This window comes from Numida meleagris, chromosome 3 (genome assembly GCF_002078875.1).
Source record: "Numida meleagris isolate 19003 breed g44 Domestic line chromosome 3, NumMel1.0, whole genome shotgun sequence".
NCBI lineage: Eukaryota > Metazoa > Chordata > Aves > Galliformes > Numididae > Numida > Numida meleagris.
The window spans coordinates 111,900,510-111,920,997 of record NC_034411.1 but is presented as its reverse complement, the minus strand read 5'-3'; the positions used below and the strand labels follow the sequence as shown (position 1 = coordinate 111,920,997).

Sequence of the window (20,488 nt, the reverse complement as noted above, 5' to 3'; positions counted from 1 at the left end):
TTTTAGAAGTTAAATTAGAGCGTCTTCAAAATAAGTTTATCAAAGGAAGTTTGAATTTAAATGATGTTAAAAAGTATTTCTTTGAGAATGTATGAATTTGTGACATTCTCATTTATGCTCCAAATTAAAGGGGTCAAATAACAAAGATCATGGATTCTGAAATGAGTGAATGACCACATAGTCCACAGTTCACATGTTTGTGGTGGAGTCAGAGAAAACGCTGTACTTGAGGATTCAGGGATCTTAGCTGTCTTGGAAAGGTCTTCACCTCTTCATGCCTAAGGGAAGGCTGACTTGATTAATATGGATTTATACAAATCCAGAGATGAATGTGTAGTAGATTCACACTGATTAAAGGTGAAGCTCTGGAACTCAGGATATGAGGTGCATCTTTCATAATTGAAAGTCACAGAATTTTCTCTTTCTTACAGAAGGTATACATTGGATTCTGGGAATTATGGGGGAAACAAAAATATGTAAAAGCAGAAATGAGTGTCACATGCTACAAGGAAGGATACTGGGTGGATATATTAAGCTGAGCAATTCATAGGCGGTTCTGTTGCACAAGCACTCTAGTTTGAGTGTGCCACTTTGAGTTATCTGTACTAGTGTTTAATAGGTTTCCTGTGTTGGAGACTTCTCTCTTTAATTCCCCTTGAAGAGATATTAGCAGATACTAGCTATACTCATCTCTCAGGTGGTCAACAAGATTGCTGGAACTGGTTGTCCAAGCAGATTGTGGAGTTTCAGTCTTCAGAGACATTATAATCTTGACTGGACAAGGACCAGAGCAACTTGCTCTAGCTTACAGTAGTTTACGCACAGGAGTTGGACTAGACAGTCCCAAGAAGGGCCTTCTGACCTCAGTGACTTTGTGAATTATGATCTGGAGTGATCACGTCCCTAGCAAAGAGTTCAAGTTTCCATGGTTAAGTCGTCTTCTGGCTTTTTCCTTTAGGATGACATAAAAAATTGTGGTGTGATGACTTCTGCAACATATATATTCTTCTGCCTGAATCATTATAATTTGGTGATCACTTTCAGTCTCTGTGCAAGTTTGCTGAATTTTAACTTATGACTAAATTGTTATGTATTCCATTTGTACTATTCCATTTTCACTGTTGTAGTGGAAATGCTAAGTCATGGCTTGAACCAGTGATTGAGCACCTGGTAGGAAGGCAGGGCCAGCCCAGGGGACCTCAGGTGCAAGCAATGTACCTGAGTGACTGGAAGGGGTAGAGCCAGGATGCACCTCTTCCCAGACCTCATTTAAGGGTTGGCAGTGGAGCTAAGGGTATCTCCCTGGAGATCCCTGTATGCCTGAGGCCTTTTGAAGGTAAGTGGCTTCTTTCCTTTGTTTCTGTGCCCACTGCTGCTGCATTTGAGCAAGTCTTCACTTGCTGCAGCCTGGGACCTTGCTATTCTGCTGTCATTGCTGCCCTTTGCATCTCAATACAGTGTTACAACTGTGTATTTCAATTTTTCAACTTGGAAACCAATCAGTATCTGATTGGTGCAGGAAGAGTGATGCAGTGCATTGGACATATGCTGTTCTTAATGCTGTTCTTGTGGAAGTAGTGGCTTTGTGAGGAAGAGACCAGTCGTTATGCCCTTTTTCATAGACCAACACTATCCACTGCCAAAGAGTTAAACACACTCAATTAAAGGAAAACAGGACTAGTGTTGGTGGAGTAGTTCTAAATCACGAAAAAAGTAGATCACGCAAATTACCATCTGCGGCGATTTCACGCTGGTAGGCAGCTTGGCTTCACCACACTGTTCTTTCTCTCCTCTGCAGTGGAACAGGAGGAGAAAATACAGTGAAAAACACTTGTAGGTTGAGATAAGGACAAACAAATTTCATACCAATTACTGTCATGGGCACAGCAGATTTAGCGTGAGGGAGATTAAAGTAATTTATTGTCTGTTGATAGCAAACTAGAGCAGTGAGAACTGAAAGTGTCAATGGTTTACGGGCTGGTTCAGCCCGGTTCTGTGACGAATGGGGTGGGGGACCCACAGACCCACACCCCAAGAAAGGGAAAAGGGAAAAAAGGGTAGGGAGATGGGCCTAAAAACAAACTAATTTACTAAATAAGATATGGGAATGCAAAATAACACAATATAATGCAATATGATTACAATTTAAGCTAATAAATCCAATACAATGAGAGAGAATGTCCAAAATTAAAGTAGGCCTTGCTCTAATGCTGAAGGCGAGACGGCTGGGGAGCGAGATGCTGCCGGGGCAAGAGACGAGCAGAGAAGAGGAGTGTCTCGTGATCTGCAAACAGTTTTATCTTTCCCTGTGAATGGAAATGGTAACAGAGCAGTGAAGTCCTCCAGGAACTGTAGTTCTTCTGAGGGCCAGGTACCTGGAACTATCCACGGAACTGGAGCATTAACTCTTTAACTCCCAGTAAAATACATGATATTATGATGTGGAATACCAATAACCAAAAATCATAAAACCATGACTGAAAGCAAACAAAAACCCCTCTTCTACCTCATACCTCCCATGCAGCACAGGGGAATGGAGACTGCAGTCAGCCCAAAACACTTAGTCTCTGCCTCTCCTCCATGATCACTCTCTGCTCCTGTTCCACGTGGGTCCCTCCCCACAGGGACAGCGTCCTTCCCCTCCTCATCCCACCTGGGCATCCCACAGCTGCAGCTCTCCAAGCAGTGCCCCAGCACGGCTCCGTACCACAGGGCCCACCCTTCAGGCACTGCTCCAGCACTGTCCCCACGGGCGGCAGCTCCCCCAGCCCTCCTGCTGCACCGCGGCCTCCTCTCCACGGGCTCAGCTGCGGCCCGGCCTGCTCCTGTGGGGCTCCGTGGGCTGCGGCCTTCTCCAGCCCACGTCCACTGCTGCACCGCGGGCTCCTCCACGGCTGCGCCTGGAGATCTGCTCCGTGTGCTGCCCATGGGCTGCAGGGGGACAGCCCGCTCCGCCGTGGGCACCTCCTGGTCCGCAGGGAGCTTCAGCTCTGCGCCTGGAGCACCTCCTGCCCTCCTGCTGCACTGACCTTGGCGGCTGCAGGGCTGCTTCTCTCCCCTTTCTCCCTCCCCTTTCTCCACGTGCTATTGTGCAGCAGCTTTTCCCTCTCCTCAGTCTGCTCTCCCAGAGCACACCCAGCGTTGCTCATGGCTCAGCTGTGGCCATTGGCAGTCCCTTGGGAGCAGCTGGAGCTGGCTGTGATCTGACATGGGGCAGTGTGGGGCTCTGCTCACAGAGGGCACCCACCCCTGCAGCTCCCTGCTACCAAAACCTTGCCATGTAAACCCTATATGAGCAGTTTGGTTCTGAAATGGCATCTTGGTTGAGTCTCATTAATTTAATAGTTATAAGTCTGGTAAGAGAGTATTCCACAGGAAACAATCCTGAGCAGAAGGAAGTAGGTGAGACCAGCTACATTTCCTACAAAACCTCTTTGTTCAGATCCCTGATTCTGAGATTTAAATCCTTTGGGACTCTGTGGGGAAGACAGATTCCTCTTTCCACGTCTTTCCAGCTCTTTGATCTGAGAAATAGGTCATCTCTTATGCACTGATTATGTGAACCATGCATATTTTAATTAGTAAAATTTCATTTTTTTTCCACTGCTAGTTCTGTTTAAAAATATAGTGTTAGACAAAGTAGACCTCTGGCATTAAGGCATTCCATCACTTTGTTAGATGTAAAGTCTGTGTAAGAGCTATTATTTCTTAAGATCTTTCAGAGGCTTAGCCAGTTGAGTTACTATTTGAACTTCTCAATTATGGTTATTCAGAAAATATTCATGGACCGTAGCTGAAAATGTCCTTAAGACACTGAGTTGATTTATTTACCACAGGTAAATATTTTGGTATGCTGTTATCACAATGGTTCTTATTTTCATTGTTATTTGAGAGAGCCAATTTTTCCATTGGAAACATTTATAGTTGTTTTCCCTCGATTGTTCTAGCTATGTTATTGTAATGCCATATATTGACCTTTAAAATGTGTCTAGAAAAGCCTGCAGCTGTTCCTTCCTTGGTTTCTCTCTGTTGAGTTATATTTAAGCCAGTGTATCTGAAAACAGGCAGTAATAGAAGGGATATTATCCTTAGCAAATATCTTAATCATGGTAAATCTCTCTTGCCCTACAAATGACTGCATGGGGGATTAGAGTTGAGTAAGCCATTTGCTGAATATCACTGCCACCTTTCCTAGACCGTTTAAGTATGTTTAATTTTTCAGGGTGAAACATGAAACCCACTAATACAAATGTTTGTATTTGGACTGAATTATATTCAGACTGTAATAGTTAGAGCAGAGTTAGGGCCAGATTGTGACTGATCTGTAGGAGGCCAGATCTACTTGGGAGAATGAGAGAGAAAAATGCGGATTCATTTCCAGTCCCAGATCTCTTATGTCACTTACGCTGCTTCAGTTCTTTTCAATATTTATATAACGCTATTGTGGGTTGAAGTGCCAGTAAATACATGGATGATGCTTTGCTGTGTATTTTTTTTACATCAGTCACAGCCCCTAAAATTGCCCAATGCCTGGGAGCCATTAGTGTCTGGATGAAAGACAGCTGGCTTTAGTTCCACCTGGCTAAGATGGAGGTGGCAGAGTTATGAAACAGAAAATACTTTCAGAGGCTTGCGTCCTCTGTAACATCACTTTCTATCTGTTTGTTTTTCTAGACTTCTGTCAGGTTGCCCAGAAACACAGACAGAACCTGTTCTGCAGTGATCAAACTTATAGGAAATTTTAGGGAGTTTGAAGTAATACTGTGTGCTTCGTCTGTATTTGTTCTTTTTTCTTCCTTCCTTTCAAGAAAGTTGCATTTTTTTAATCTGTGACAGCCCAGGGGTCTGGACTCCTAACAAGTCCTGCCTTGTCCAGCACCAACTATCTACGATCTTGGTAAGCAGCAGCTCCAATAGCCTTTCCTATGGCAGAATTCAGTGACTATGAGATGACATCTGTTGCAGATGGCATAGCCCTCCTACTCCACAATGCAGTGTGTCAGCAGCACATCACCTGGCACCAGTCCGCAAGGAGTGCATGGTCAGCTTCATTGCCCTGGTTTAGTACTTTGAGCCAGTCATCAGGCAGTTTCCCCCACCAGCTCTGAATGTAGTTTCCCAGAGCAGCTCTGAGGGTAAGAACTGAAAATGTGCTTTGTTCATTTTCTCACAGCTCCTGGACTGACTCAACAGAGATGTGAATGGCATCTGGAGAAGATACAATACTCGCTGTGTATAATCCCAATGAAGTTTCCAAATCACAAGCTCTAACTTCGAACAGTCAACAGAACTTAAATAGGGTTCTAAGGACCTTAAATGGGTCCACAGGACATGTTGGTTAAGCAATCAATTATACTTGTTAATTGGAAGTGGTAGCTAGTAATAAATAAACCGGAAGAGGAAATTGAGTTACTGCCTTGTAAGAAATAAGAGCTTCACAGGGGACCCTAGCGCTTGTTCTTTAGGAATACTGGGACTTCTCTTTTTCTAAAGTTGATCAACCTTTTCATATTTCAACCATTTTAACTGGTCACAAGTATTTTCCCTTTCTGTGGTACTGCTGCAACTATGTATAGCTTGTCCTATTGCACAGTTTAATGCCTTAGTGCTTTTAGCTTGAAACCATTGTTTTTTAAGTTTATGAATTTCTGTTATACGTTGTTAGGTGTTACACTGTGTGACCAAGTCTAAAGCTCTGATCCCATTTCCTTCCCAGAAGAAACAGAAGTCTCGTTTAAAAAGAATTAGAGATGAAGATAACCACTCAGTATATTCAGTGTATCAGTCAGATAATGGTGATAGCGGCTAAAATACCCACACAGAAAGTATGGGCTGACTGGTTCCTTACAGCGGGGTGAGGTATCCTCTCTCTCTCTGCATATGCTGATGTTAAAAAGAGCTTCTGTTGCTGCCTCCTGTCTCTGTTCCGTACATGGATCTGGCCACTGGTTGGACGCTGCAGGTATTGCCAAGTGTGTTCTTTAAACAGTCAGATTCTCCCGTGAATGAGTTATGTCTTAATTCTGTCTTCATCTACAGGGAGGAGAGCTGGATAAGAAGGTGTTTTCCTGTTCCATAAATATTTTGGAGGTTTGAAAGTTTTCTGGCAGTGGGATGAAAGCTAGAATTTTTCAGAGATTTTTATACAAAGCTGAAGGAGAAGGAGGAAGATTAGATACCCCAATAACTAGTGTGTAGGTTTAAGACTGTCACCTGGTCTCGGAGGGTTTGGGCCAGGGTTCCCACGCTCCAGATGGATGCTCTGATCGTCAGGTAATAGGATATTTCAGAGGGGCTGTTTTTTAGCTTCGAGTAGGAATTTCCAAGTTGAGCATAAGGAGTCACTTAGACACTTTTTTTAAATCAATACGTGTATGTTATGGTGTACGATGTGTTTCCTTCATGTAGTTTCTTGTGAGAAAAAACTAATCCAATGTAGAAGATAGCCCTGATGTTAGCAGGAGTTAATATTATCTATTTGTGATATCACGCATAGGGACAAATATCATAGGATATCATGGAGAGACAGAAGTCATGTCTAACTACACACAGGGCCAGCAGCAGTTGCTGGCACTGACTGATGATAATTCATACTGTTTAGTTGTTAGCATGCTCTATGGCACAGTTTTGACCAGCAGCATTTCAGATGATGACTGATTATACTTCGGAGGTTACTGTGGGTCAGGGACCCTTCCCATTAAGTCATTCAGATGCGGCACCTTGCAGTAGGGAAGAATGGAGGAGTTCAGCTGTGTGAATGAAAACTGAACTATACCAGTTAGCCTTGGGGCTGGAGAGCAGTCTTTGACCTGTTGTGACTACATTTCTAATGGTAAATAATGCAGTCAAGTGGAAAGTTACTGTGCTGAGACTGAGGAGGTTGACATCATGTTTCCAGCTGTGTCTTGTGTCAGTTGGGTTGACCTTAGACATGCACATCAGTTTCCTTTGTCTCTTTCTTGCATGCTTGTAGATGTCTCGCTATTTAGACACAGCTCTTCAAATTAGCGTTATCTTCTGTGGTGTTTTGGCAGATGTGCACGGGGAGGGCCTGTTCTAGGCTGGGACCTCTAGGGGCTCCCATAATACAGATAACAGTAAAGAGAAGGGAATGATAAGATTTCTTGTGAATTAATTGCTTAGTCATTATGGCAGATGTAAACTGAGTTGTTCTTTAGTGTGCAACAGTCTTACAAAAGCAACAGTGGATTTTGTGGCTTTGGACTGTCTATCGCAGGGATTTGAGAAGCAGAATGTGGAATGAAAATTTGGCACATGAAGGGCTGATCTGTGGATAAGAAATGTGTCTAAAGAGGTGCCTTCACCTTCCCCTGCCACAGACTTCTGTCATCACCATGGGGAAATCTCTCAGTTGCCGTGCCTCACTCATGTGCCCACCTATTGACTGGAATTCACATGGGCTAGATTAAACAGTGTTCATTAAGTGTTCTGATAATGCCAGGGAGAGAATGCGTAATGCAGATGATCACTGCTGCTCTAGCAAATGCAGTTATAAGGTTGGGCTTCTGGCAGCTGATGTGCAACTCTGGACAAATGGCCAGTCACTGCTGCCTTTGACAAACTCGCACCATGGGGAAGCAATAAGGCTCCCTTCGTGCTGGGTGCCTGCCTCTGGATCAGCTGAGTAATTGTTTGTTTTCTTCCAGATGAGTACAAGAGTAAAGTGGCCTGTGAAGATGACAAGCTGCGGCTAAGCTGTAAGAAGAGCATGGTGATAGCCATTTACTCTGCTATCTTTGGAAGGACACAAGGAGGCAGCCTGGAGTGCCCGTACCAAAACCTAGGGATGCCCACAATCGGTAAGAATGGAATGGCTTTACAGAGCACACTGATCTGGGAATGTGGGCAGGTTAATCTCATTTACTGTCATCACATAGTGCTGGCAGAGAACCTGGGTAGGAAAGGCAGGACTGGTACATGCAACCTGTCAGTGTGGTGAAACTGATGTGTGGAGCTTTGTTAGCCAGTGGTGAGCTACATCATGAGCACCTAACTGAGGTACCAGTAGAAACTGTAGCCAAGTTAGGGAATTGCAGACTTTTGGCAGATTCATCAGACTCCAGACTTCGGGATACTCCTTGAGTTTCTTATTAATCTTTTTTGCCTTCCTGGTGGTCCATACCCTCTATCTATACCATGGAGGCGTGTATTATTGGCAGGTTCCATGGATTGTCTGTGGCTAAGTCAAGCCTTGACATTGATTGTATTTAAAATTTTATTAACATTAAAGCAAGGGGTGAAAATTCAAAAAGCAAGCTGTTAAGTTGAATCATGTTGCGGTCAGCCTGGGGTACCTCCGAACAGATTCTTCACTATCAGGCTATCGTAGTTTCTTACATTCATGTGTTGAAGATTCATAAACTTCAAAACATTCACTAGAACTGTCTGTTCTTGAGCCAACATTAAATGAGTTTGAGTGTTTTAGGCTGTGTCAGAAAAAGCGTATGTCCTCAGTGCAAAACCCTGTGGCTGGCATTCTTCACCACCTTTTCTTCTGCAGAAGTGAAAGGGGATTATCCACTTTCCCAAAAGAACTGCCTCCAGAGAGGGAAGGACTTTAGAAGGGTCTGCAAAGGTAGCTTGAGGGGCTGCTGCTGTCTGTGCTGGTATCTGTTCAGCTGTATCTGGAGATCTTTGGTTTCACGGCTGCTGATCCGGTGCCCTTAAGGAGTTAAATGCTGTTCGAATGGAAGCATATGAAGGGACTGCTTGGAAACATGATATGCAGGTGATGGGTGTTAGGAGGAGATGAGAGGTGGAACCAGGCCTGTCAGATTTTGTGCTGCATGGTGAGTGCCTTAGCTGTGTAACTGGAAAAACCTCAGCACTTGCAGCACAGTGGAGTAGTTCAGGGTCTCCTACGCAGTCCCATGTTTTGGATGCATGGCAGAAAAGTCACTGTCCTTTAATCTTCCATCTTTGGAGGTAATTATGTCTTTGGGTGTGCTCCTGTTGTCCCCTAGTTTCCATGGAGTAGAAGCTGAAGCTTGTAAGTCTGGCAGGTTAGTGTAAATCTCTTTTTTGTGGTTTTTCGGATAGCCCAAGAGCAGGCACACCAGTGCAACAGTGGTTCAACTGCTGTTTGAACAAGTTGGCAAAATTGGATGGGTTTCTATAGGACACCTGAGCACACCACTGCTCCTTTGTCCTTACTGAGAGTGCAGAAAAAGGCACGTATTGGTGACAAAGTACTAACACTGGGACTTGCTCTTGAATGTCAGTGCAAAGTGAAACTCTTCATTTGGAATGGAAGTCGTGCAGGGTAAAGTTTTCCTCTTCTCTTTCTAAGTGCAAAGTCCTGAAACTTGTCCTGGCTGAGAGTGGGGTGCGTGGCACTAGAAAGTGGGATGGGAGGCAGCGGAGCGAAGCTGTAAGGGAGCAAGCAGTGAGGTATGAAGCAGGGCTGCATGGATGCCCTGCTAAGAGTGATGTTTGCCAAGGAAATAAGGTTTTGTGGGAGTCGACCCAATGGGCCAGAGCTCTAGTTGTGCAAGGAAAGGGAAGGTGGCTGTGGTTATTACTTCTCTGTTGGCCCCACAGAAGAAGCCAGTGTAGGATCCATCTGCAACCCAAAGCAGCAAAAAGCATATTTGCACCATGCTTGCCCACAGCATTCAGCAAGAAATAAAAAGCATGCATCCATTCACAGTACTGAGGCAAGGGGGCTGTACTCCCAGCTGGCACCAGAAATTCTGGGAGCTGTGTGCAAAGCTCCTCAGCCTGCTCCAGAACTCCTGCCATGGGCTTACCTAGCCCAGAAGGCAACTCTGTTCCGTCAGGAACGGGTAAAAGCATCAGCACTTATAAATCAAAGCTTTCTCTTGCTAGGGAACATTTCTCTGCACGTTTCCACAGCCCTGCAGTATGGAAAGGGCTGCTCTGTGACAGCCTTTGATCTCAAACACTAGCAAGGAGCTGATCTTACAAACACGGCTATGAGTCAGACTTTACAGCAGCACCAGTTCCCATAAGGCAGAACCCAGCTATGTTCTGCACGTGAAAGATTTATTCTGTTTCAGTTTCACTGGAATGATGATTTGTGTCATGCCAGAGCCTTGGCAGAGGGCCTTTTCATGGGATGTAGGTCCTGGATAAGTTTGCAGTGATTAATTTATTCAGGCAGCACGAGTTACTGATGAGTGAAGAACTTGTAGGTACCGCAGAGGTGGGGAGAGAAGAGAAATCTTCCTCTCCTGATGAAAAACAGTTCAGAAAATGTTATTCCATTCTTTGCTTTTGTGAATGGAATAAACGTTTGGGTTGAATTTAGCAATTTTCATCAGTTAAGACTTCTAAAGAACTGAGGGATGAGGAGGAGGGTAGTCCTACAGAGCAAGGTACTGTTACCGTAAGGTAATGGAATAAATCATTTGATTTGAATCGCTCTGCCTTGAAAAAGAAAAGCTTGTACTTTTCTTGTCTTGAGCAGATAAAGTCTGCTAATGGTGAATTTCTTGGGTTCTGCAGGGACACAAGACATGCTGGGTGCACATCGGGTGTGAGGTGTCAAGGCATTGCAGCCCTTTAACACCTGGACAACCCAGCCATCCCGCTGCTTTTGAGTAGTGTGGAATCCCCAGTCAGACTAAGCACACCATTTCCCTGCCAAACATGTGCTTTCTGTCTGTCTTATGTCTATATGAATGTGCTTAGCATCTGAGAAGGGAAAGTTATTGTGAAGGACTCCATCCTGTCTCTGTCATGTTAAAGAGAAAAATGGCCAGGATCCCCTTTTAACTGGAAACACACTGAAACTTGTGCCTCTGACCGTAATGGGAAACCCCTGAAAACAGCTGGACCCCTCCTTTGAATGCCTTGGGAACTCTGAGGAGCTCCTAAAGGAATTTGACCTTATTTGTAACTCTCTTAATAAAGCTTCCACTTTGCTGCCAGCTTGTGCAGAGACAATATTCAGAGCACAGAGAGGTCTCTGGAGAAAATGTTATTTGCAAGCAACAAGCCATTAATATCTCTCAGCACGGTGAGCCCTTTGCCCCCTTTATCATGCTGTTTACAGTTTATACCAAGAGAAGCTAATTTAAAAATGGACTTTTCCTACTCAAATCTGAGTAGATAAGGTAACTATCTAATTAAGAGCCTGAGCAGTAAGAACCTGGATGTTTAAAAAAAAAAAAAAGGCCCTTTTTAGTATTTAGTGGTATGATATCCTTGATCATATTCAATGTACCTGACATGTTCACATGTACATTTTTATAGTAATAGCCCCTGAAACACAGGGAATGAGATAGACCCATCCAGCTTAGCTCTAACACCAGGATCCAGGTTTCCTCTCAAGAGCCCTGTCTCTCTCCGTCAGGTGTAGAATCATAGAATGGCTTGAAAGGAACCCCTAAGATCATTCAGTTCCAACCCCCTGCTGTGGGCAGGGTGACCAACCACTAGACTAGGCACCAGCGCAGGTTGCCCAGGGCCCCATCCAACCCAGCCCTGAACACCTCCAGGGATGGGGCATCCACAACTTCTCTGGGCAGCCTGAAACATACAAAGGTGCCACGGCAATTTCACTCCTCATCTGGGTAGAACGAATCTGGGCTTGGTTTCTGAGTTGGCACAAGATTGGAGGAGCAAAGCTTCAAAGCCCAGCTTCAATTCGTGGTGTGTAAGTTCAACTCAGTAGTTTGCTGAGAAGTGAAATGTTTTTATCACCAAACATATAGCTTCTCTCCTGTAACTTGGTGTAGGGAAAACAGATGTGTTTGCAAAGCCCTGAGGAAACTCAGATGGAAGTGACTCTCTCTAGCTCATTGGATCTGATAATGAAAGAGCAAAAAAAGGAGTTCAGCAAGGAAGCCTGTGCCTTAGGTGCTCATTCTCTGGCATTTTTTCATATTAATGCAATGACAGAAGATGATTCGACCCAGTTTGTTTTGATTTCCTCCTTTTACGGCAGATGTATAGATGACTTGAAATAGAGCTTTCACAGTTCATCATATAAATATTTATTATACCGTATAAATAATAGACTCTTCTAGTTTGTTTATTTGTGATCAGATCTAGCATGTGAATTAGAATGAAATACAAACAATTTAAAAAAATCATGTTAATCTACAGTACGTTATATTCCACCTGATATTTCTGCCAGTACAAGTTTGTAACTGAGCTCTAAACCTGGTCTTAAGTGACATACTTAAAAATAGATGGTCTCCAAGCTGTGGAGGTGAAGCTATGAGGAGCAGCGACTGCTGGCACCAATGGGGAGGCAGCAAGGGGTGGGGGTGGCAGGAGAAGACAGGGGAGCTGCTGAAATTGTTGCTGGTAGGTAGTGCCATGTAACATGGTTATCCTTGAGTAGATCTGAGTGGTTGGGGCTGAAATGCTCTTGTGTTTTGGGCTTTCGTTGTGAATATGGCAGCCTTTAAAATGGCTCAGACATTGACTTTGTGGGATGAGCAGCAAGTGCGATGGATTTGGACTGTGATTTTCTTCTTTAAGGTGCACACCAGGCTTCCAGAATGCTCCTTCCTGTAGGCGTGATTCCCGGCATGTATTTTACATTCAGAGCAGAATCTGCTGTATTATGTGTATAGCTATTGATTAAGAACAAATTTTTAGAGGCCAATCTGTTTGTATGTAATAAAACCCACAAGGTTTTAAGGCTAAATAAATACCAGTTGCAGTTTAATTCACATATAATACCTTATTAAATCTAAACTGAAATGAAAATCCTATTTAGAACGCTAGGTTAAAGTGAGACAAAGGCTGCTTTCAGAAAGTTATTTTTCAATTTTTAGGTTGTTTGCATGTTTCACTTTTTGTTTCAAAACGCCAGGAGGTAATTAAAATCACTTTACAACTGTTTCTAAAAAACTCAAACCATTGTTGGATTGCATAGTCATAAAAATGATTTACATGGAGTTGTTTTTTGTAAGCACAGAAGTGCTATTAAAAAAATGAGAAACTCCATTCAAATTGGCTTCTGGGCAAGATCTTCCTCAAAGCCAAAGTTCAGCGTGATTTTTAAAGGAAAATTATAGTGGAGTATATAACCCCATGCAGTGGTTGTAAATAAAAATTCTGAAAGTTTTAATTTAAACAGCACTAGCAGGCTTTGTGTTGATATTCGCGTGATACTTGAGGAAATAAAGTGGGTATTTCTAACACCTTCAGAATGATAAACTTAGGTAGTAACCAGCCTTATAAAGGATGCCTGTTGCCTTAGTATTGGCTAAAAGCAAATTCAGAATATACTCCTAAAAATAGATGGGAAGAACTTAGGAGATATAAATCTATAACATTTCAATATGTTTCCAAGGAGTCACTCTGAATGAAAACCAGTGTAACGTGTTCAGAGCTGATGAAGCTCCTCTTAAAATAATTCAGTTGCCAGTCAAGATTATGATAAAATTACCACAATGGTGAATCTTGAGCCTGAGAAACAAAGGTAATGTGAAACCCGTGAGGCTGCAAGCATGCGGTGCTTTATTTTAGGAAGGCCAAGAAGTGACTTGCAGATTGTGTCAGCTGGGTAGCCTTTTAAAATTGGTGGTCTGGTCCCACTGCTTCCGAGATTGAGGTCTTGCTTCTGTGTAGATGTAGACACTTCTTGAAGTGTGCTCATCTTGAAGAAAATGCTGTTGTTGGGCTGTGATGAATAGAAGGGACAGATAGACTCAGGGACTTCACAGAGCAGTGCATTTAATGCACCAGCCTGAAGCAAAAGTTGTTAGCTTCTTTGCTTTGTAACTTGAATGACGTATGGCCCACAATCAACTGTTTTCTGCTGCGAATTAAATAATAAAATTTTACCGTCATTGCCAGGTCCAAACTTCTTTGTTCTCTGAGACTTCTTGGAGCCAAGCTCATTGGTGTCCTCAGATTCTCACGTTAGCTCCCAGACCTGCAAAATGTTATTCATTTGCTCAGCTTCGCACACTGAGTCGGTCTCTGCAAAACTGGAGCCTCGTATGTTTTATATGAGTTCTGGTTCTAGATACACAGGTGATAAGAAGTTTTGAGATCACATTAATAAACCAAATGCTTCTAATTGTAACTATAGCCATCTGTAACTAAGTCTTGTAGTGAATCCTTTAGCTGCAGTCTGTAGATGTAATTAAAGTGGGTTTTTCTTAAGAATATTTTCTCATTTCTGGCCTACTGCTGAATTTTCCAAAGCTTAATGAAGAGCGTGAGGGCTAATTTTTCTCTCTTGTTCATTAAAATGCACATTTTATTGTAAAACTGATCTTGATATCACATCCTTCTAATGTTTGGATGTAGATCTCCTTTGCCAGTTGTTTTCAGTGACATCGTGGAAGACGTAGATATTATATCCAGCTGCACCAGTCCTGCTGCTATTTGTAATAATGATGATGGCAACCTACATCAGAAACCCAGCTCAGCATTCAACCGAAGTACTAGGCGCTGCAGGAAGAAAAACAAAATAGAATGTCCTTCAGACATACAAAAGCTCCCAGTAAAGGAAGCAGCAGGTTGGGATTGATGCTGTTGTGGGGGAGATAAACTCTCTTGGCCTCAGTGTAGTCCATTAGATAAAATCATAGAATGGTTTGGGTTGGAAGGGACCTTTAAGATCATCTAATTACAACCCCCCTGATCTAGGCAGGGACACCTCCCTCTAGCCCAGGTTGCTCACAGCCTTGTGCAGCCTGGTGCTGAACGCTCCCAGGGAGGGGGCATCTGCAACCTCTCTGGGCAACCTGTTCCAGTGTCTCACCACCCTCACAGTAAAGAATTTCTTCCTAATATCTAGTCTAGATCTACCCTCTTTCAGTTTAAAACTCTTTCCTCTCCTCCTGTCACTACTTGCCCTTATAAGAAGTCCCTCCCCAGCTTTCCTGTAGGCCCCTTTCAGGTACTGGAAGGCTCCTATAAGGTCTCCTCAGACCCTTCTCTTCTCCAGGCTGAAGAGTCCCAGCTCTCTCAGCCTGTCCTCACAGCGGAGGTGCTCCAGCCCTCTGACCATCTTTGTGCCCTCCTCTGGACCTGCTCCAACAGCTCCATGTCCTTCTTGTGTTGGGGGCTCCAGAACTGGACTCCAGGTGGGGTCCCATGAGAGCATAGTAGAGGGGCAGAATCATCTCCCTTGCCCTGCTAGTCACACTCCTCTTGATGCAGCCCAGGATACAGTTTGGCCTTCTGGGCTGCAAGAGCACATTGCAGGCTCATATTGAATCTTTCATCAGCTGACACTCCCAAATCCTTCTCCTCAGGGCTGCTCTCAAGCCATTCTCTGCCCAACCGGCATCTGTGCTTGGGATTGCCCCAACCCTAGTGCAGGGCCTTGCACTTGGCCTTGTTGAACTTCATGAGGTTGGCATGGGTCCACCTCTCAAGCCCGTCCAGCTCCCTCTGGATAGCATCCCTTCCCTCTAGCATGTCAACTGCACCACTCAGTTTGGCGTCATCTGCAAAATTGCTGAGGGTGCACTCAATCTTACTGTCCATGTCACCAGCAAAGATGTTAAATAGCACCGGTCCCAGCACTAATCTCTGAGGAACACCACTCATCACCGGTCTCCACTTGGACACTGAGCTGTTGACCGTAACTCTAGAGTGTGACCATTCTGCCAATTCCTTATCGAGCGAGTGGTCCATCCATCAAATCCATTATTCTCTAATTTGGCAATCAGGATGTCATGCAGGACAGTGTCAAACACTTTGAACAAGTCCAGGTAGATGACATAAGTTGCTCTTCCTTTATTTACGGATGCAGTAACTCCATCATGAAAGGCCACCAAGTTTGTCAGGCATGACTTGCCCTTGCTGAAACCGTGCTGGTTACCACCAATCACCTCGTCTTTATTTTCCATGTGCCTTAGTATGGCCTTCGGGAGGATCTGCTCCATGATCTTGCCAGGCACAGAGGTGAGACTGACTGGCCTGTAGTTCTCCGGATTTTCTTTTTTTTCCTTTCTTGAAAATGGGGGCTATGTTTCCTCTTTTCCCATCAGTGCGAACTTCGCCAGACTGCCATGACCTTCCAAATATGATGGATAGCAGCTTGGCAACTTCATCCGCCAGTTCCCTCAGAACCTGGGGATTGTTCTCATCAGGTCCCATGGACTTGTGCACTTTCAGATTCTTTAGATGGTTTTGAACCTGATCTTCACTTACAGCAGGCAGATCTACTTTCTCCAAGTTCTTACCTTTGCTTTCTGCAACTTGGGCGGTGTGGCTGGAGCCCTTGATGGTGAAGACCGAGGCAAAGAAGTCATTGAGCACTTCAGCCTTCTCCATATTCCTCATGAACCAGGTCTCCAGTTTCCTTCCGGAGAGGGCCCACATCCTCCCTGACCTTCTTTTTATCACTGATATACCTGTGGAATTTCTTCCTGTTCCCCTTGATGTCCCTGTCTAGATTTAATTCTGTCTGGGTTTTAGCTTTCTTAACCTGATCCCTGGCTGCTTGGACAACTTCTTTGTAGTCCTCCCAGGTAACCTGTTTCTGCTTCCACTCCCTATAGACTTTCTTTCTGAGCTTAAATAAGTCCAGGAGTTCTTTGTTGATACACAGAGGCCTCCTGGTATTCTTGCCTGCCTTCCTTTTTCTCAGGATGCACTGCTTCTGGGCTTGGAGGAGGTGGTCCTTGAATAATGACCAGCTTTCTTGGGCCACTCTTCCCTCTAGGGCTTTCTCCCATGTCACCCTGCCAAGCAGTTCCCTGAAGAGTTCAAAGTCTACTCTCCTGAAGTCCAGAGTAGCAAGCTTGCTGCACACTCTCTTTGACACCCTGAGGATTTTGAACTCCACCATTTCATGATCACTACAGCCAAGGCTTCCACTGAGCTTCACATTACTCCCCAGCCCCTCCTCGTTGGTGAGGGCAAGGTCAAGCATAGCACCTTTTCTTGTGGGTTCCTGTACTACTTGGAAGAGGAAGTTATTATCAACACATTCCAGGAACCTCTTTGATTTCTGGTGTACTGCTGTGTTGTCCTTCCAACAGATATTGGGGTGGTTGAAGTCCCCCATGAGGACCATGTTTTGTGAATGTGAAGCTGCTCCTATCTTTTTATAGAGGGCTTCATCCACTCAGTCTTCCTGATTGGGTGGCCTGTGGCAGACTCCCACTATGATGTCTCTTTCCCTTGCCTTCCCTTTAACCCTAACCCATACGCTCTCTGTCAGCTCCTCATCTATTCCCAGGTGGAGCTCCATGGACTCCAGGTGGTCACTGATATAGAGGGCAAAAGCCTCTCCCTTTGTCCCCTGCCTATCTTTAGTAAAGAGTTTATACCCATCCATTCCTACATTCCAGTCACAAGAGTCTTCCCACCACACCTCAGTGATGCCAATAACATCATAGCCATGTAGGCATGCACACACCTGCAACTCCTCCTGCTCGTTCCCTATGCTCTATGCACTGGTGTACAGATGCTGGAACATCTCTCTGACTTGTTTTGCAACACATCAGATGATGCTTGTACCACAAGGGGGGAGCTGGACCTGGGAAACCAGTGCTAATACATGAGGGCTGAGGGTTGGGGGAGGATCCTGATGAGGTTTAACAAGAGCAAGTGTAGAGTCTTGCACATGGAGAGGAATAACTGCATGCATCAGTACAGGTTGGGGGATGACCTGCTGGAGAGGAGCATTGCAGAGATGAACCTGGGTATTCTTGTGGACAGCAGGCTGGCCATGAGCCAGCAGTGTGCCCTTGTGGCCAAGAAGGCCCATGGTTATCTTGGAGTGCGTTAAAAAGAGCATGGCCAGCAGGGAGAGGGAGGTGATCCTCCCCCTCTACTCTGCCCCAGAGAGGCCACGATTAGACTACTGTGTCCAGTTCTGGGCTCCCCAGTTAAAAAAATACAGGAATCTCCTAGGAGGAGTCCAGCGGAGGGCCACAAAGATGATAAGGTCCTGGAGTATCTTCCCTGTGAGGAAAGGCTGGTTAGCATGGGTCTGTTCAACCTGGAAAAAAGGAGACTGAGAGGGGATCTGATTAATTAATTAAATATCTGAAGGGAGGTGGGAAGCAAATGGATGAGGCTCTTCTTGGTGGTGCATAGCGATAGGACAAGGAGTAATGGCCTAGAACTTGAACATAGGAAGTTCCATACAAACATGCAGAAGAATTTCTTTATGGTAAGAGTGAGGGAGCACTGGAACAGGTTGCCTGGAGGGGTTGTGGAATCTCCTTCTATGGAGATATTTAAGACTCGTCTGGATGCCTACCTGTGCAACCCATTGTAGGGAGGGGGGTTGGACTCGATGATCCCTTGCGGTCCCTGCCAACCCCTGCAATTCCGTGTCTCTGTCTACGGATACTTCCCCAGCAATCCTGTCTGCAGACACCCTTTGAGTGCCTTATGAAGCAAAAACTCTAGCCCTTGCTTACAGGTAAAAAAAAAATCTTTTAACCATCTCTTCTAATAAGTTAATCTCTGTTATTTCCTACTTGAAGGGAGTTTTATTCTGTTTGGAGCAGACTGACTGACCAGGTTTTCTCAATCTTACCGTTCTGGCTTTCAAAACAACAGTCTCCTGGTTGTTTTGGATCTTCACTTCTTAAGTCTTCCTCTTTAGTCATCTACTTTACTTCTTTAAGGGCCGTCCTTTGTTTTTACTGGTCTCCACATCAGTTGGTTTTCTCCCTCTGGCCTTCCACGCTCCTTGTGGTTCTAAACATATCTCGCTTCTTCACCTCACTTCATGCTGCTCACTGTAGAGGGAAGGGAACAAAGCCCGTCTTTATTGACTCTCTTCTGAACTGATTTTTAAAGTGAACATCAAATGTAATGGGCATGGGCCAACTTGAAAACGCTGGGATTTGATATATTGTGCATGGTGCAGGCTGGCTCATCAGTACTCCATGAAGACATTCTTTCCTGGATGCTCGGATAGCTCGGTTGGCAGCTGAAGCAGAGGTTTTGTTACTGCCAGTAGTTGTTACTTTATGAAGGTAATGAACTTTGTATCAACCATAGCTAATGGAGCATCTTTAAAATAAATGAGAAACTGTCCAAGAGTGGAAGTGGAACTTCCTTCCTGGCTGCTTACTGCAGAGATTCTTATGCAGAATGAGGCAGTTCTGAGTTGCTCCTTAGTAAATCATTAAGGAGTTTAAGCAACTGCCTCACCTGCAAGACTGGAGTTAATTTACTCCTACTTACATCCTTCTTTCCCTTCCACTGAAGTTTTGTTTTCTCTTTTGGCAGATTAGTAGATAACCACAGTGTTGATTCAGACCTCTGTGAGGTTTCACTGCAGGAATCAAATTTCGCTCCTTAGTCATTTGACTCCCACATCTTCCATCTTTCATTCTGTTCTCCCTGCTTCACAGCTCTCAGCATGTGAATTTTCCTGTTTTATTTTTTAGCAAGAAATCTTACTGCATGTTTCTGAGAAAAATCCTGTCCTTTGCTTTAGAGGCATTTCCTCCTAGAGCTGTCACTTGCTTCTGAATGTTTTCCCTCAAAGGAATGTTTGCCTTAGCTCATTCCTTTCACCTTCTCATCAAAAGATAATGAAGACAGAGGGTTCCACTGAATGTTTTAATACCAGGTGTAGGTCTGCTCCCATTGTGGCCAAAGTATCACTGAGCCAAAGAGTGTCACAGAATTTGTCACTTGATCAGGTAATACCAGTTGTGTTTTAGTTCCTCGTTACATTCCTCCCTTGCACTAATGGAAATAGTATTTTAGGCAATGATTCTGTTTCTGAGGCCTTCAATTACAGCCAGTCATTTGGTCCTTCTGATACTTCAAGATCTTTTACTTTGTTGAAAAAGTAGAATGAGTGCTCCAATATTTGTCCTAGATTCACAGATTCAGAGAGTGCTTTCTCTTGACAAGTGGGTGGAGGTTTCTTCTCAAGCTCTATTTTCCTTCTTCTCAAGTGCCCACATTATTCTTATGTGAAATAAGAGTGTGCAGGACTAATATGCAATGGGGGGCATCGAGATTATTGGTAGAAAACAGATCTGATGCTCAGATGAAAAAGTAATGCACTGAAAGAGTAAAAATGTCCTGTCAGCCAACACTCCTAAGATCCTGAGGTCTGTGAAGAATAGAAAGAATTGACTTTCTCTATATTCTGACAGAAGAGTAACTGGACTTGTTCTCCGTGTCCTGCTGCCTTGCTAGCCCCATGGGCAGCCTGTCAAAAAAGCACTACCTGACAGCCTTACAGCATGCTAACTCGTTAATGCATTCAGGTGTATGAGGTCTTGCTTGCTCTGGAAAGCCTGCCTCGTGTGAAAGAGCCTGCAAGGGCAGGACGTGGCAGGTGAGTCTAATCCTAAGGTTAACAAATGCGTAGATGTCCAGGATGTTCTTGGGCATTTGGCACATGCCCAACTTCATATTGTGATTAGTCACCCACCTCAAAGCAAGATTCCACATCTGTGGGTCCGTCTGTGATGACTGCTGCCTTGGAAAAGACCTTGACCTCCACTACAGCTAAGAGTTACTGTAATGCAAAAATTAAACTGACTGGAAGCATTCTTTTGAACCCAAATAGGTTTTGCCATCAAAAGTAGTAACC

The 20,488-nt window shown here is 44.3% G+C and overlaps 1 protein-coding gene across 10 annotated transcripts in view; it reads left to right on the top strand.

The window, feature by feature from the left end:
* Positions 1-20,488, top strand: part of EVA1A (eva-1 homolog A, regulator of programmed cell death) — a 207,932-nt gene that overhangs the window by 75,639 nt on the left and 111,805 nt on the right. For all 10 annotated transcript variants that reach the window (XM_021390921.1, XM_021390927.1, XM_021390920.1 and 7 more), the window contains one exon: positions 7,668-7,820. In XM_021390921.1, coding sequence (XP_021246596.1) covers positions 7,668-7,820 — 153 coding nt within the window. The remainder of the gene's footprint in view (positions 1-7,667; positions 7,821-20,488) is intronic.